General features: G+C 42.8%; 1 protein-coding gene across 1 annotated transcript in view; it reads right to left on the bottom strand.

The window, feature by feature from the left end:
* The window catches only part of PLG (plasminogen), a 387,567-nt gene that overhangs the window by 10,514 nt on the left and 360,734 nt on the right, over positions 1–16,319 (bottom strand). The window contains exon 19 of the mRNA XM_069234491.1: positions 6,933–7,078. Coding sequence (XP_069090592.1) covers positions 6,933–7,078 — 146 coding nt within the window. The remainder of the gene's footprint in view (positions 1–6,932; positions 7,079–16,319) is intronic.

Genomic DNA, 16,319 nt, shown 5'->3' on the forward strand with positions numbered 1-16,319 from the left:
TGAGGAAAGCATGCCTAGAACCTCATTGGTGTGGGCTTTACCAAGTCAGTCTGGTGACAACTACTGCTGTCATATGTGAAGGTCTCCCCACTCTCAGAGTTGAGTGTCTTCTTGATGATGTGACAGGACATCTCCCAGAAGTGCCAGATGTGACAGAGATACAGCGGAAGCAGGATAGACAAGTCATCGGGGATCAAGAAGAGGCTGAAACAGCACATGTTCTGTCCGAGGGGGGTCTGGATGAATCATCAGCTAGAGTTGAGACAAGAGAGTCTTATCCTGTGGTGGTAAATGAGTCAGATTTTGACTCAACCAAGGGTTTATTACTGTGGAAACGTGATTGGGAGCTAGCGACCTCTGGCCAAGAAAGCAGGAGAGGGAGGGACTGGATCTGCCTAGGGACATGCGCCTCACACTATTACTGAGAATTCTGGCCCGATCTGTTATTAGTGTGGTCTCTGAACTGTAGAGACATTTAAACAGACTTTGTCAGGGAATTAAGAAGATTACAGAGGAAGCTGAAGGGGTGTAAAGGTGTCCTTCAGAAGAACACAGAGTAGCATTAAGATTAAGGAAGACTCCCAAAGATTTTGTACATAATTATATTTTGTTTGAACTTTGTTTTGTCACTTGCACCGGTGGAAACCAACATAGGAGACACTGCTGCTGCTATTTTCCACACAAAAGTCTGATGTTAGAGAAGTTATGGAAACTAATAACCATAGTAGATGTTGGTACATAATGGCAGGTGTGTTACTAGCTGCAGTTGTAGTAGTGACTGTTTTACTTGAGGAATTGTATTCCCCCAAATCTTCTCAATTAGAAAGTTGTCTACCAAAGTGGATAAACTGTTCACCAGTACGGCATGAGCTTTGTTAGTTGTAGATACTGAAATGGTAGCTATGAGGTCCTTGATTTTGCAAAATAGACTTGTGTTAGATATTCTCCTAACTAAAGAGGACAGAGCCTGCAGGATGTTAAAGAACCAGAAATGCTGTACCTACAACCCCTACAAGAGCAAAGACTTGAAGGCACATGTCAAAAACATTACTGGTTTGTAGAAAGATTTGGAGGGGTTAGAAGGAACAGGTACTTGGGAAGCAATTGGAAATAGATTTGCTGCAGTTGGCAAATGGATTGGGAACTTGGGAAGTGGAATATTGGGTTCCATTTTGAGACCCCTTGTGCTAATTGCTCTTTGTGCAATAGCTCAACTCTGATCTTTAAGGAAGAAAAGAATATACAAGCAAAAAGGGAAGTTAAAAGGAAGTGAGACAATGTAGAGTTGGAGGAGGGTCAGTTTAGCTACTATGAAACTATGGAACATATGGACTAGACTAGACGAAAATACATAACCTGTGAGGTCTTGATTGTTGTATCTGATGAGACTCTTATCTTGATTGTGATCACTAGATTTGCCATTGGAGGGAGGGTTTGAGCTGTGAGATTTAGTCTTCACCCCTACACATCACAGAAGCAATATATATGTGTACCTGATACTATATACCCTGTGTGCCTAAACTTTATTAATGTAAAGTGAAGAACCAAAAACATATTACTGAGTTATATTCACTGTATAAACCAGAGATTTATATGTGTGTGTTCTAATGTTTAGCTTCACAGGAAGATTCATAGTTCTCATTAGCATTTACATTTGTTTTTCAAGATAGACTGCATTTATTGAAAGTACATTGCATGTGTAATCATGAATTCATTTTTTGCATTTATTCTGACATTATGCATGCACATATAATTGTGTATTCGAAGTGCACTTTGAAAATAAGTAATAAAAGTCAGCTTGACTAGGCCTTCAGTTCTTGAAATGTATTTTTCCTTGCTCTGCATGTTTCTTTTCGTTTACATGCGCAATTTTGTAATTTCATAGCTAGAGCAGGGAATATTGCGTATTAGAGATAGTGAGGCCTGAGAAGAGGAATCTTAGCAAGAATGGGATGATTTAATGAGCAGAGGAAGCTTCATATTCATTGTGTATCAGGAACAAGGATGCTCAGGGTTAACTTGGTTGTTTGAGATCTGTGTGATGGGAAAATCAATGGATGTTGCCAATGCACACTGTGAGAAAGAGAAGTAATTGGGTTTTTGGTGACACGTTAAGAGGTATGGATGCCTCTGGAACTTTTTGGTCATAAATTAGTGTTCACACTATTAGATGGTAAGGCAGAGTCCCTTTTGACTTTGAGAGGTTCAGATGTTCCTGCTTCCTTTTGTCCTTGCAATTGTGTAGCTTCATGCTAAACACTGATTTCCCTTTTCAAAAGGCCTCTACTGGAGTCTTCATTATGCTGACACCGTCCTTCCTTTATTCCAGAAACCTCTATTCTAAACATTTCCATTCTACCTCAGAGGCCGGATTGGATGATCCTTAAATCTGTTTATGTTTAGAAAGGGTTATCTGAATTTCTTTAAGGAATGCTGATTTATGTTTCTTAGTATCTGAATTGCTGTGACTGTATTCTTTGTATGCGTTATGCTACTGAGACTGAACCTCTTCCAGCACTTCGGCTTGGTGACTCTGATTCTGTATCTTTATAATATGATCTTGATAAGCACCTATATTGGATTGATTACTAATTTGTAATAAACATACTAAACTTTACATTCTGATTCCTGGTCCTCAATGTGTGCCAAATGGGCTCCACGAAAGTTAAATTGTATGTTTGTAGCTGACTCCCTTGCCTCCTAGCCAACTAAAAAGATCCATCAGATAAAGCCTGACCTACGCTTCCTTGCGTTCTCCAGCACCTTTGAAGAGTGCAAATGGCGACGTTTTCTGTCCCTCAATGTGTTTCTTCTTTTGGGTCCCAGTGTACTAGAAAATAACTGTTTTTCCTCTGCCTGATGTTTTTTGCACCATCGCTTTTAAGAGATGTGCTAAGGATTGGACTGCAAAGCAGTTAGAGTATTTGCACATCATTGAGATGGGACCCAATCCCTTCTTTGAGCTGGAACACCTATACCCATCCATCACAGCATAAAAATGCCATTGAGAAGGAGCTGCAGAAATTTTACCTCATGTGTTTTGCGTATGCAGGGATGATACCCACTGTGAATCTCCCCAAAAAGCTGCAAGTGCAGTTATGAAGGCCTGCACTGGAGAGCAGACCTCCATCACTGCATCTGTAAAATGCCAAAACTACAGTCTATTTCCCATAAAGAGGCAGAGTCCACGATTCAATTTATTTTTTGCATGATGTGAAGATACATTGGGGGCATGGAGTAGTCCCTTGTACCATTGTCTATCAATACTCCCCCTCTCTGATGCTTGCAAATGATTTTCATTTGGTGGAAGCTGTGCCTCAGTGACAGATTCGACTTTTAAATCGAAATAATTGAACTTGGGGTGTTGGCATGCAATTAATCGTCTGGTACCGCAGTAGCGGTCACAATACAGTACAATACACTTTGAAGTCTCAAGGAAATGGAGGTTGTCTCTTTAATGCCCCTTTTCCTTACGAGTATTGTGAACTTGTAATGTGGTCATTGCAAGTAACAGATCCACTTGCAAATCTTAATGTGGATTTGAACTCTCAAAGCCTAGTATTGCATACATCAGAGGCTTTGCGAATGCAAAAACCTTGAATACTCCAGGCCCCATGTTACTCATGAGGACACTGCTTGATGCCTGCTCGCCCCATAGTCTGGACTTTACTGAAATTGTTAAGCTGCACTGCATAACGATTATATGAAAATAATAATATCTAGTGATATTGAAAGAATCTACATACTTGACTAAGTCAAATAGTTTTAGGTAATTAGGTTCACCACCTGTAATGTAGCTCGAGCAGTGATGGCAAATGTCAAAGCTGCCATGGTCAAATTCCTGCAAAAACGTTCAGCAAATGGCTACTGCTTATGCATCTCACTATTGTTCATGGAAGGCCTGACTCTTCTTTTCTGAGTTTGGACAAAACACAAGAGGAAATTCTAAGATCTCACTCACTGAAAACTTTGCATTCTTTCTGATAGGTATTTCTGTACTAAGGAATCATAAGAAACAACAGTGTACCTTAGAAGGGTGGTGATAACCACAGTCCAACTCAAAAGATACCTTCCACAAACAGCCTCTGTCCTTTCTCCCTCCCCTATGCCCTTCACTCTACCTTTCCTTACCTTTTTTCTAGACTATGGGGCATATTTCTACTTTTTTGGTGCAAAAATGCGTTAACGCAGTTTTGCACCAAAATGTTAAGCACCGGCTTGCGCCATTCCTGAGCACCAGCTGGGCACCATATTAATGGAATGGTGCAAGCCGGTGCAACGGGTGGGCTAGTGTAAAAAAAGTGACATTAGCTAGGTGGGGCTGGCGGTATGGGGTTTAACCATGGAAATGGGTCCACAGATCCCTTAATGCCTGGTCTGACCCAGGAGTTAAATAATGGTGCAAAGCAGGCTTCGCACCATTATTTAGCCCATCCCCCCACCTGTGCATTGTTTTAGCATGGTATACAAGGTAGATACACACATCAAAAAATGGTGCAAACTCCAATATTTTGACGTTGGACTTGTCAATATGGAGTTAGTTTTGTGCCAAATTTGTGTAAAAATAAAATGACACAAATTCGGTGAAAATGGGGAATAAATATGCCCCTTAGTGTTCCCACTTCCAGGACAGATTAGACAGCTGTTTCCCTCTCTGTGTGTAAGTGACGCAAACTCATACGGCCTCACCCTAGTAGCCATCTTCCACACACAATCAACTCCCTCTGATCCCTCATTAATGCAGTGCTAATTTCCCAGTGCTTGTCTTACCTCTTGTACCCTGGTCTGAAATGCATCCGTACTGCTCAGAAATTCATGACTCCCAATCAGCTTCAGGAAGATAATGAATGCAAGGCATTCAACGTGCCAGGCTAGCAGTGTAGTGACTGTCTGTGTCATCTCAGACCTGGGACTAGTGACACTCTGTGATATTTGTGGCAACCAATAGACGGGCCTCAACTGCAGTGCACAAGCAAGCTGCTCTCTGAGTGCTTAGAGACTTCTGCTGGTGCTGCTTTTAACTCCCCAGCTTCGGGACCCGGCCTGCCTGGACACAGTCACACCAGATGTCTCTCTGGCCATCTGCCCCCCTCCGTAGTTGTTGGAGTGCTGGGAGTCTGGGAGGCTCACATCCACTGTGTGGGCTGTGCCCACATAACTGTGCACTACCACAACAAATGCTGTGATCATCCGCTTTATAGTCGGTGCCATGTGCCGCCGCCTGTTTGGGTGGCAGCAGGAAGAGAACACCTATGTGTGGCCAATTAGGCCTCAGAGCCTGTGCGGAACTAATGCCTTGTGAGAGGAGATGAGGGCCCGAAGCATCCCTCCTTCTCTGTTACTATTTAATACATTGGGGGAGGGTGGCAGACAGTGCTAGACATTAAGCAAACAAGCCTGGGTCCAGGATGAAAGGGCTGTATCCATAGCAACCACTCACCGCTCCTCAACCTGTGCCCGACTCAAATTTGGCTTACTGCTTGGGCCAGCACAACAACAAGCTCACTGTGCGAACACTGCTTTTGTGCAGCGCTTCATTGTGGTTATAGAGTACTTAATTTAATAGGCATGACATTGCATCTGAGATTGGTGATACAGACGCCAGCACTAAAGCGCATTATACTAACCTGTGCTGCAGCTACCATACTTATTGCCCAGTGCGCCTGGAACACAACTCACTCATCTTAACAGCATCCTGTCTGGGAATGCTTCTCCCCCAAATGAGGTAAGTGGGTTCAAATCAGAAGAACATATGTGTGTGTATAAGGAGCCGAGTTGTAATATTTTTGTGGCTTGCAGCACTGGCATTCTCCTTTTCAGAAGAAAATTGAAAATGCTTTAATTTAAGCAATTGTTATTTCTGATCTGTCCAATGTCCAGGGTGATTGTTATTTCTCAGTTTGCATTAACTGGATCATTTTCCCTGACACAGTTAAGCTGCAGAAATCTGGACGCCACAAGGTTGTACAAATCTCCCGGCCCATGCAAAGGAATCGAAGTGGGATAAGGGGGAATGATTGTTAGGTTTGATCATAGAAAGCCTGCATGAAGGAAAACATTGTGGAAAAGCCCATGAACATTCATCTACAGTTATATTCAGGAAAATGACCCAATAGTTTTACGCAAGAAATTAGTTTAACTAAAGAGATGAGTGTAAATCAATTCTGTAAAGCAAAATTTACAGTTTGTCTACTTTTAGTTTCAACAAAGAAAAATTTAATACTTCAAAATATGCAACTCTTTTCTTGCATTTGCTTCTGCAGGCCATTATGTGCACACCCCAACAAACAGAAAGCACAGCAACAAACTTAGAATCTATAGAGATCAAATCACATGCGTGCTACGATCTGGCTAAATATATCATAAACTAACAAAAGAATCAGTGAATAGATTTCATAACCTCGCCAAAGAGCAAGAACTAGCCAAAGGTTCTACAACATTGTTGAAGGTTCCATGTACTAGTCAGAATCCAAGACTTGGTCGAGAATTTCATTGGTTAGGCCACAGAATCATTAACGAAATCAGACAATCCAAGATCCTGTTGAAGACTGCATGATCAGGTCATACAGTCAATGACCTAGTCAAAGAATTCAAGACTTTGGTAATTATATCATTATTACATCAAGAAATCAATGACCTATTAAAGATTTTGTGACTGGGCTAAAGATTCCATAGCCATGCTGAAGAGATAAAGACATGGATGACGATTTGAAGATTAGGCAATAAAGTCCATGAAGTGGTCAAAAAATATACAACCTGCCTGAAGATTTCTAACCCTGGCCCTAAGATTTGCCTAATAGGAGAGCCACTGTTGTCTGTTATTCCTCTATGATGCTTAATCAAACCTGAACACATATCTTAGTTAGCCATGATTTATCTGGGGATTGTCAGTTACTCATTGAGGTGCACAATATTCCAGTGCACTTCCTTACCTGGCAGCTGTCAGTACCACCATGTATATGTCCAGCACAGAGTTCTTTTGAACTAACTTTTCCATTCAGATATTCAGGCCGATTACATACTTTATTTTCAATTACAGGGAATCCAGCTTCTTTCAGGAAACCTTCTCCACCAGTGCCTACATGGATACAAACATGACAAATACGCGGCTTAAGGATGTGGATTAATTTATTTAAATACATATATATATATATAGTATACATGGGTATGCATGGAACGTAATATTCTGTTTATTATCACTGAGAGATTGACGAGGGGCCATGATGCATGAAAGGCAAAGGATCAAGTGGGTCACACTGCCCCTTCCCTCCCTCAACAATGGTAATAAGCAGCAGATTACACTCTGCATATATGGCTTAGGTTATGGCATTTTTATGTGTATTTGTTTTAAATTAAATGTATTTAACCAAAATCAAGATGAATGGAGTTCAATGTGTTCTATATGTTAAAATCACACTTAAAAGGACTGGACTTATGATTATTAGGAGAATGGTTTCCTTATGTAAAATAATTATAACATGCATTTTTGAGGTAGTAAATAACATTTTTCTTATGTCACTATTAAGATACTGTGTTCTTAACTTGAATCTGACTTTTGCATTGTAGTAATAAATGTGTGGATGTGTGATGATTAGAACAGTTGATTAAACACCAGATGTTTTTGGTTCACATTTAGTTTCACTGCTTGTGTAAAACAAATGTGTGTGTGTGTGTGTAATGTGTGATGACAAAAATTTTGTTTAACCCCTTCCCCACCAAGAACGTAGTGGTTACGTCTGGTGGCGTGGCGCTGAGGCACCACGGACGTAACCACTACGTCCTGGTATAGGCCCTCGGTGGAAGCGCTGGCGCTCCCCCGAGGGCCTCTCCCTCCCCCTCAGGGCTGGGATGGAAGGGGAATCGATTCCCCTTCCAGCACCGACCCCCCCCAGTGATGTCTGATGAGGACATCACGCAATTGCGTGCTGACCTCATCAGACGTCACCTCCCATTGCGCTGGAGGCATGTGCTCAGCATTTCTCTTCCACTCGGGAGGAGGGGGCAGGCAGAGGCATGAAAGGAAAGGCCTTTCCTTTCATATCTCCGCAAGCATTGCGATCGGGCAGCAGAAATTCCCACCAGACCCCAGGGAATTTTTTGTTTTGATACTTACTTATAAGGGGAACAGCCCCTTGGGCAAAGGCCACTCCCCAAGGGGCCAAATTATTTTTAGGCCACCTTTGCCTCCCTAGGGGCAGAAACCCCCTAGACCCAGGGATAATTTTTTTTATTTTTATTTTTTATATGTGGGGAGCGACTCCTTAGGCAAGGGATGCTTCCTGGGGGGGGGGGGAATTATTTTAAGCCATTTCTGCCCCCACGTGGGCAGATCGGCATAATACAATTAGGCTAATCTGCCCCCAGGGGGGGCAGAAACCAATAGACACCAGGGAATTTTGATTTTTTTGATATACTTATGCATAAGGGGAGTGGCCCCTTGGGCAAGGGCTGCTCCCCAGGGGGCAAAATATTTTTAGGCCTTTTCTGCCCCCCCAGGGGGGGAGACTGGCCTATTATAATTAGGCTGATCTGCCCCCGGGGGCCTAAACCCTCAGACACCAGGGATATATTTTTGTTTAGGTTTACTTTTTTTTATATATATGGGGAGCGACGCCTTAGGCAAGGGTCGCTCCCCTGGGTGGCAAATTGTATTGATCTGCGTATTTTTGTTAGGCCAATGTGCCCCCAAGGGGGGCAGAAAACACTAGACACCAGTGATTTTTTTTTTTTTGTGTCATTTTCACGCAAGGGGAGCGACCCCTTAGGCAAGGGTCGTTCCCCTGGGGGGAGAGTTTATTTTAGGCCATTTCTGCCTCCCTTGGGGGCAGATCGGCCTATTTCTATGAGGCCGATCTGCCCCCAGGGGGGCAGAAAACACTTAGGCACCAGGGATTTGTGTGTGTGTATGTGTGTGTTTTGTTTGGGGGGGCAGCCCCTTGGGAAAAGGTCGCTCCCCATGGAGGCACATTACTGGTGGCCATGTCTGCCCCCACGGGGGGCAGATCAGCTTGTTTTTGGAAGGCCCATCTGACACCAAAGTGGGCAGAAAGCCCACCAGAGACCAGGGGAGATTTTTTTCAGAATAAGAGGGTGAGGGTATGCCCATACCCCCACCACAAATAATTGGGGCCAAAGTTGTTCTGCCCACCTGTGGGCAGATGGGGCAATTACCATTTTTTATCAGGAGACTTGGGGGAACGCTGGGTGGAAGGAAAATTGTAGCTCCTCTCAGATTTCAGAACTTTCCATCAGCGAAATGTGAGGAAAAAGTGTTTTTTTTGGCCAAATTGTGAGGTTTGCAAAGGATTCTGGGTAACAGAACCTGGTAAGAGCCCCACGCCAAAATCCACAGCTAGGCGCTTTGCAAAAAACAGGTCTGTTTTCTTTGGGAAATTGATGTGACCATGTTGCATTTCCTGTCACGAGAATTAGGCCTACCCACGCAAGGGAGGTACCATTTTTATCGGGAGACTTGGGGAAACACAGAATAGCAAAACAAGTGTTATTGCCCCTTGTCTTTGCCTACATTTTTTCTTTCCAAATGTAAGACAGTGTGTAAAAAAGACATCTATTTGAGAAATGCCCTGTAATTCACATGCTAGTATGGGCACCCCGGAATTCAGAGAAGTGCAAATAACCACTGCTTCTCAACACCTTATCTTGTGCCCATTTTAGAAATACAAAAGGTTTTCTTGATACCTATTTTTCACTCTTTATATTTCAGCAAATTTATTGCTGTACACCCGGTATAGAATGAAAACCCATTGCAAGGTGCAGCTCATTTATTGGCTCTGGGTACCTAGAGTTCTTGATAAACCTACAAGCCTTATATATCCCCGCAATCAAAAGAGTGCAGCAGACATAATGGTTTATTGCTTTTAAAAATCTGAGATTGTAGGAAAAAGTTACAGAGTAAAACGTGAAGAAAAATTGCTGTTTTTTCCCCTCAATTTCAACATTTGTTTATTTAAGCTGTTATTTTCTATAGGAAACCCTTGAAGGATCAACACGAATTTCCCCTTTCTGAATTCATAATTTTGTCTACTTTTCAGAAAACTTTAGATTTCTGGGATCCAGCATTAGTTTCACACCCACTTCTGTCATTAACTAGAAGGAGGCTGAAAGCACAAACAATAGTAAAAATGGGGTATGTCCCAGTAAAATGCCAAAATTATGTTGAAAAGTGGGGTTTTCTGATTCAAGTCTGCCTGTTCCTGAAAGCTGGGAAGATGGTGATTTTTAGCACTGCAAACATTTTGTTGATGCCATTTTCAGGGCAAGAAACATAAGCCTTCTTCTGCAGCTCTTTTTTCCCATTTAAAAAAAAAATATATGAAATTTTTGCTGTATTTTTGTTAATTTCTTGGTCTCCTTCAGAGTAACCCACAAAATTTGGCGTGCGTAGCTTATGTGGACAAAAAGTAATGAGGGTCTATGCGCGAACTGCACCAAACAGCCAAAAAAAGGCTTGGCACCTAAGGGAGAAAAAGCCTGGCAGCAAAGGGGTTAAATGTTTTCTCATATTTATGGTCTTGCTGGACAGTTCAGTTGTTGCCAGATAATTATGTGACTGTCACAGGAGAGGGGCTTGGCTACACCCACATTGTGGGAGCCAGGTGTAACTGTTTTTATTCGACAGAAGTTGTGTTCTTTCACAAAAAGTGCTTGCCATCTACACAGTTGTTATCATTTTCTTTATTTATCCAGCCAACATTGTTTCAAATTTTAGGGGCACACACACAACATTGTATTCTATTAATGTTTCTTAGATAACTGTATAGTTCGGGTGTTTTACTCTGGCAGCAGTAAAGATGGAAGGAGAAAAGTTAAAACTGTCACCTGACCTTTTAATCTGCATCAATATTATTCTACAGTTCTTTGCTTTCACACAAGTAGAAATCCATTCCCATGATATCTACTTATCATGCTTCACATTACCAACATCATTATTTTAAAGCTAGAACTATTGGCATTACCAACGCTGGTTATGTTTGCTGTGGAAAAGTCTGCCCTGAAGATGGGAATATTAGTGTAGTGTAGCCATTTTTAATGTAGCTTTCTGCACATTTGCTTAACATTTTAAGCCTCTGTGCACTTTGCCCTAGATGCATTTTATTTAACCTAGCACTGTTATTTTACAATAACCAGTTTCACAGTCTTGTTTTTTATTTCATTCTATCACACTGTTTAGCTTACTTCAGCACTGTGTTCTCAAACAATACATTCTTGCTCGCTCTGTGCTTCAGTCAAGGATACAGTCTGGTACATTGCCGTTAGACGTGGTAGAAGTTTAGTCTGTATGGTTCGTAGAAAGTACACATCATTACGTAGGGACGTTTCTTAGAACACCGGCGTGTTAGTTATAAAAACACTTTCTAGTCCTGGTACACGTAAGAGGGAGATTCCGACCAGGAACCCACAACTAGATGCTGACTGCCCTGTTGCAGATGCTGATCCAGATCACAGGCTTTTGCTCAGGTATGAGGGTTGATGTCTTCCCAGGGGAACCTGAAAGGCAGGCTTAGAGCTTCACATGCTGTGCTCAAAATATAACTTAGAGAGAACATAATTTAGTTGCAATATGATAGCCTTATTCTTATGTTTCACTCTCCTCGTTACTATTTCAATCCTACTGTGTTGTATAGTTCTGGTTATTGCGGCTCACGCTTTGTTATCTAAAATGCAGTCGTTTTATTAAACCAATCTTTAAAACTCAAACTGCCTTTGTCATTTATATATGAGACCGCACTGTGTACGAGAGAACTGGTTGTGACCTGAGTGACCACGACTTCCCTGAGCACCAACATTTTTGGCACTAGTGCAGCAATCACCACAACAGCGCAAAAAAGTTTGACACTGTTGTGGTAATGATCGCCATAGCGCATAACCTTGTAAAGACCGTACAACCATAGTGTCGTTAGAAGGGCACAGGGGAACGCAAGAAAAGTGGTGCATCTGGACCGATGCACAACTTTCTTGTAAATATGCCCCTTTATTTTCTTTATGGAAGGATTTGCAAGAAGCTTGGATTTTGAGAACTGGATCTTACCCTAACCTAAAAATTGTGAAAACTAAACAGTTTGTATGCAAAATGATTTTTTATTGAGAAATGGACTCAGGGATTCACTTATCTAAAATAATAATAAACAATGTCAATGTTTAATGATTATGATATGTGGCCATTCCCAACAAAAGTCAGGGCACAAGCAAAAATTGTGATAATGCAGTTTAACACTAGGCAACAGGTAGCTTTACCTTAAAGACTCTAAAGCAACATTTCAAAATAATGTCTGATCTAATTGCCATTTGAGATATCATTTCACTAAATATACAGTCAATACCTCGTCATCTAGTACCTTGACAGGCCAGACTTAATTCATCTACTTTTCCCTTGTTTGTGTATAATTTACCTTGAAAATACTGTCATATGGTTCAGTGTATATGCTTTACCTCAACACTGGAACAGAAATCTAGCTCTAACCCGAATCATCACCCTAATCAAGTGCTAAATATTTCATTATTTCTATCAATTACATTAAATTAAATTGAATTGAAAATATTTCAGAAAATATACTCTAGTCCAAAAGCGAATCCAACCCATTTATGGTAAATATATTATAATAATTAATTGAATTGAAGCCATTAAGAAACACTTATCCTTCAGCCATTCCACGGTTTGAGCGTGATTGAACAGAACCAGGAGGAATAAGACGTGAACTGGAGTCGGAAATGGAAATCACTTCTCTTATTCATTATTCAATGAGGCAGAGTGGTAAGATAATTCTTACCCCTGTTTGCAGGACCAAAATTAATGAAAATTTAATCACTTCCCCTAAAATCAGTAGATCTAGTCAAGTCAATGTTGACCACCCTCACCACTTCCAAATGAGCATCAGAAGCAGAGGTTGAAGGAAGAGCCGGAAGAACAACCTCCTGGGACTTATGAAAAACTGAATTTACCCTTAGAATAAAGTGAAGACCCAATTTTAACATAATACGATCCTCAAATGCCCTAAGGTAGGGAGGATTACAACACAAGGATGAAAATTCCCCCAATATTCAGGCAGTAGCAATGGCAACTAAAAAGACCACTTTCAGAGACAGAAATGTAAGGGTTACATCAGACAGAGGCTCAAAAGGAAGATCCTGCAAGGTCTTTAAAACCAAAAGAAGTCCCAAGGAAGAAACGTATTTCTGTCTTTAGGTCTTAACAAATCGAAACCCTTAAACAGTCTGGACACTAATGTTTCCACTGAGAAAGAGCACCTGAAGGATGACTGAATGCCTTAATTGCAGCCCTTTGTACTCTGTGAGTGGAAGAGGACTAACTGTACGAGGCTGCCTTGTTTGTACTTACACTATACCAGGTCCAACTATCCCTTATTAGTGAAATGTAGGCTGTGTCTAGTAGCTTAGGCTGTCTAGGGGTAGATTTAGCAGAGCAGCCAAGGCTGAACTAGGAGACATGCAAATCTCTTGCAAAACCACTGTAGTCACGCAGTACTTATACACAATAAAAGACAATACTCATTGTTACCAAAAATAAGGGTACTTTATTTTAGTGACACAAGGCAAAAATATCTTAGAGGCAATACTTATTCTGGAGATAAATATTATACACAATATATGCACTAGTAACCTAAATCAGGTATGTAAACAGTCATAAAATAATGCAAACAGTGAAAAACACAATAGATTACAATGGGCATAGAGGCAACACAAACCACATAATAAAATAGTGGAATGCGAAAGTTGGATTCCCCCGTAGGCAAGTGTAGTGTGTAGAGGGGCACTGGGAGTGTAAGAAAACACCAAAGGTAAGTAAAGTACCCCACCCCAGAGCCCGGGAAAGCAGGAGTAAAGTACAGCAAATTTCCTCAGAACACACTACAAGGCCTGATGAAGAATTATATAAGAACCAAGTAAGACTGCAAGAAACCAACAATGGATTCCTGGACCTGAAGACCTGTGGAGAGAGGAGACCAAGTCCAGATGTCGATGAAGAGTCCTGGAAGAACAGGAGGCCTGGCCCACCTGGAAGAAGGTGCCAAAGTGGATTCTCCAGTTCGAAGAAAAGTACAGAAATGCACCACAAAAGATAGCTGCGGGTTCCTGCTTCGTGCAAGAGATGTCCCACATTAAGTTGTTGAATGCAGGCTGTTTGCATTGCTGGATTCCACCAACAAGCCTTGGTTCACGCAAGAATGTGTTTTGCGTCAAAGAGGAGCTGCCCGGATCCAGGAAGAACATGGGGGTCTTAACTCAGACTGAGGAGACAGAGGGGGCTCTCAGCACTTCAGAGAGCCCTTAGAAGACCAGGCAGCACCACGGGAGTCCCAGGACAGGGGGACAAAGGAGTTGCAAATTGCAGTCATCGTAGCACCCCACAGGAGGATCCCACGCCGCCAGAGAACAACTCAGATAGCTGTGCATCTCAGGATAAGGTGCTGGGGACCTGGGCTACGCTGTGCACAAAGAACTTTAGGAAGAAGTGCACAGAAGCCCAGGGAGCTGCAGAAGACGCGATGCACAAGGGTATTGTCTGGCACGGGGAGGCAAGGTCTTACCTCCACCAAATTTGGGCAGCCGGAGCCTTTGGACAGTCAGGATAACTTAAGTCCACCACCTGTGTTCCAGAGATCATGCTTGTTGACAGGACAGGAGTCCCAGAGTACAGGTCACCGTCACAGAGAGGTGCCTGCTGAAGCAGGGAAGTGACTCTGTCACTCCACAGGAGATTCCTTTGGTTCTTCTGGTGCAGGGTGAAGACAGGCATGCACACCTTGGAAACTGCTGCAGTTGCTGGCTAGAGCTGAAGTTGAAGGTCACAGTAGCCTTCTTGGATACTTTGCTGCAGTTACAGTGGTTCCTGGAGCAGTCTGCACTTGATCCGATGATCAGAAGCTGAAGCAGAGGATGCAGAGGAGTCCTGGTGGAGTCTTGCAAACCGAATCTGAGGAAACACCCAGAGGAGAGACCCTAAATAGCCCTGAGAGGGGGACTGGCTATTTAGCCAGGTATGCACCTATCAGGAGGGGTCTCCGACGTCACCTGCTGGCACTGGCCACTCAGATGCTTCCAGAGGGTCCCCACACCTGGAATCCAAGATGTCTAGCACCAGGGACACTCTGGAAGAGCTCTGGGCACCACCCCTGGGGTGGTGATGGACAGGGGAGTGTTCACCCCCCTTTCCGTTGTCCAGTTTCGCGCCAGAGCAGGGACTGGAGGGTGTAGACTGGATTATGTAAGGAGGGCACTGTTTAGGCCCTTCAAAGCATTTCTAGAGGCTCTGGGAGGATACCCATCCCATGCCTGTAACAGCTACTTCCAATGGGAGAGGGTGTAACACCCCTCTCCTAAAGGAAGTGCATTGTTCTGCCTTCCTGGGATTGAGCTGCTCAATACCCAGGAGGGCATAAACCTGTCTGTGAGGTGGCAGCAGCTGGGGCTGCAGTGGAAACCTCAGAGAGCTGGTTTGGCAGTACTGGGGGTCCATGGTGGAGCCCCCAGGGTGCATGGAATAGGCCCCCAATACCCCATCTGGATTGGAGGTTCAATTGCACAATCTTAGACACCTCACATGGGCATATTCGGAGTTACCATTGTGAAGCTACATATGTGTATTGACATATATGTAGTGCACTCTTATAATGGTGTCCCTGCACTCATGAAGTCTGGGGAATTGGCCCTGGACAACGTGGGGCACCTTTGCTATTGCAAGGGTGCCCTCACACACAGTAACTTCGCACCTAGCCTTCAGTAACTGAAGGTTAGACATATAGGTGACTTATAAGTTACCTGTTGAGGTGAAAAATGACTCTGAAATAGTGTGTGCAGTATTTTACTCAGGCTGCAATGGCACTCCTACAGGAGTGTTTGTATATTCTCCTTATGGGTGGCAAAAGAAATGCTGCGGCCCATAAGGATCTCCTGGAACCCCAATGCCCTGGGTATCTGGGTACCATATATTAGGGACTTATAAGAGGGGAACAGAGTGCCAACTGGAATTGGTATATGAAGTTGCTAAACTATAGTGACAAATTTGGCACACAGAGATAGCATAAGCACTGGAGTTCTGGCTAGTAGGACTCCAGTAACACAGTCAAGCATACTGACAACACACATAGGCCACAAACTATGAGCACTCAGGTCCTGACTAGCAGGATCCCAGTGAGACAGTAAAAACACACTGACAAACAGGCAGAAATTGGGGGTAACATGCCAAGAAAGATGATACTTTCCAACACCAACGCCCCCCCCAAATGAGGGACAATAAGGCTAAGCTTGCTCAGAAGAGTCTTCATTGTCTAAGTGGAAAT

This window comes from Pleurodeles waltl, chromosome 5, assembly GCF_031143425.1.
Source record: "Pleurodeles waltl isolate 20211129_DDA chromosome 5, aPleWal1.hap1.20221129, whole genome shotgun sequence".
NCBI classification, from domain to species: Eukaryota; Metazoa; Chordata; class Amphibia; order Caudata; family Salamandridae; genus Pleurodeles; species Pleurodeles waltl.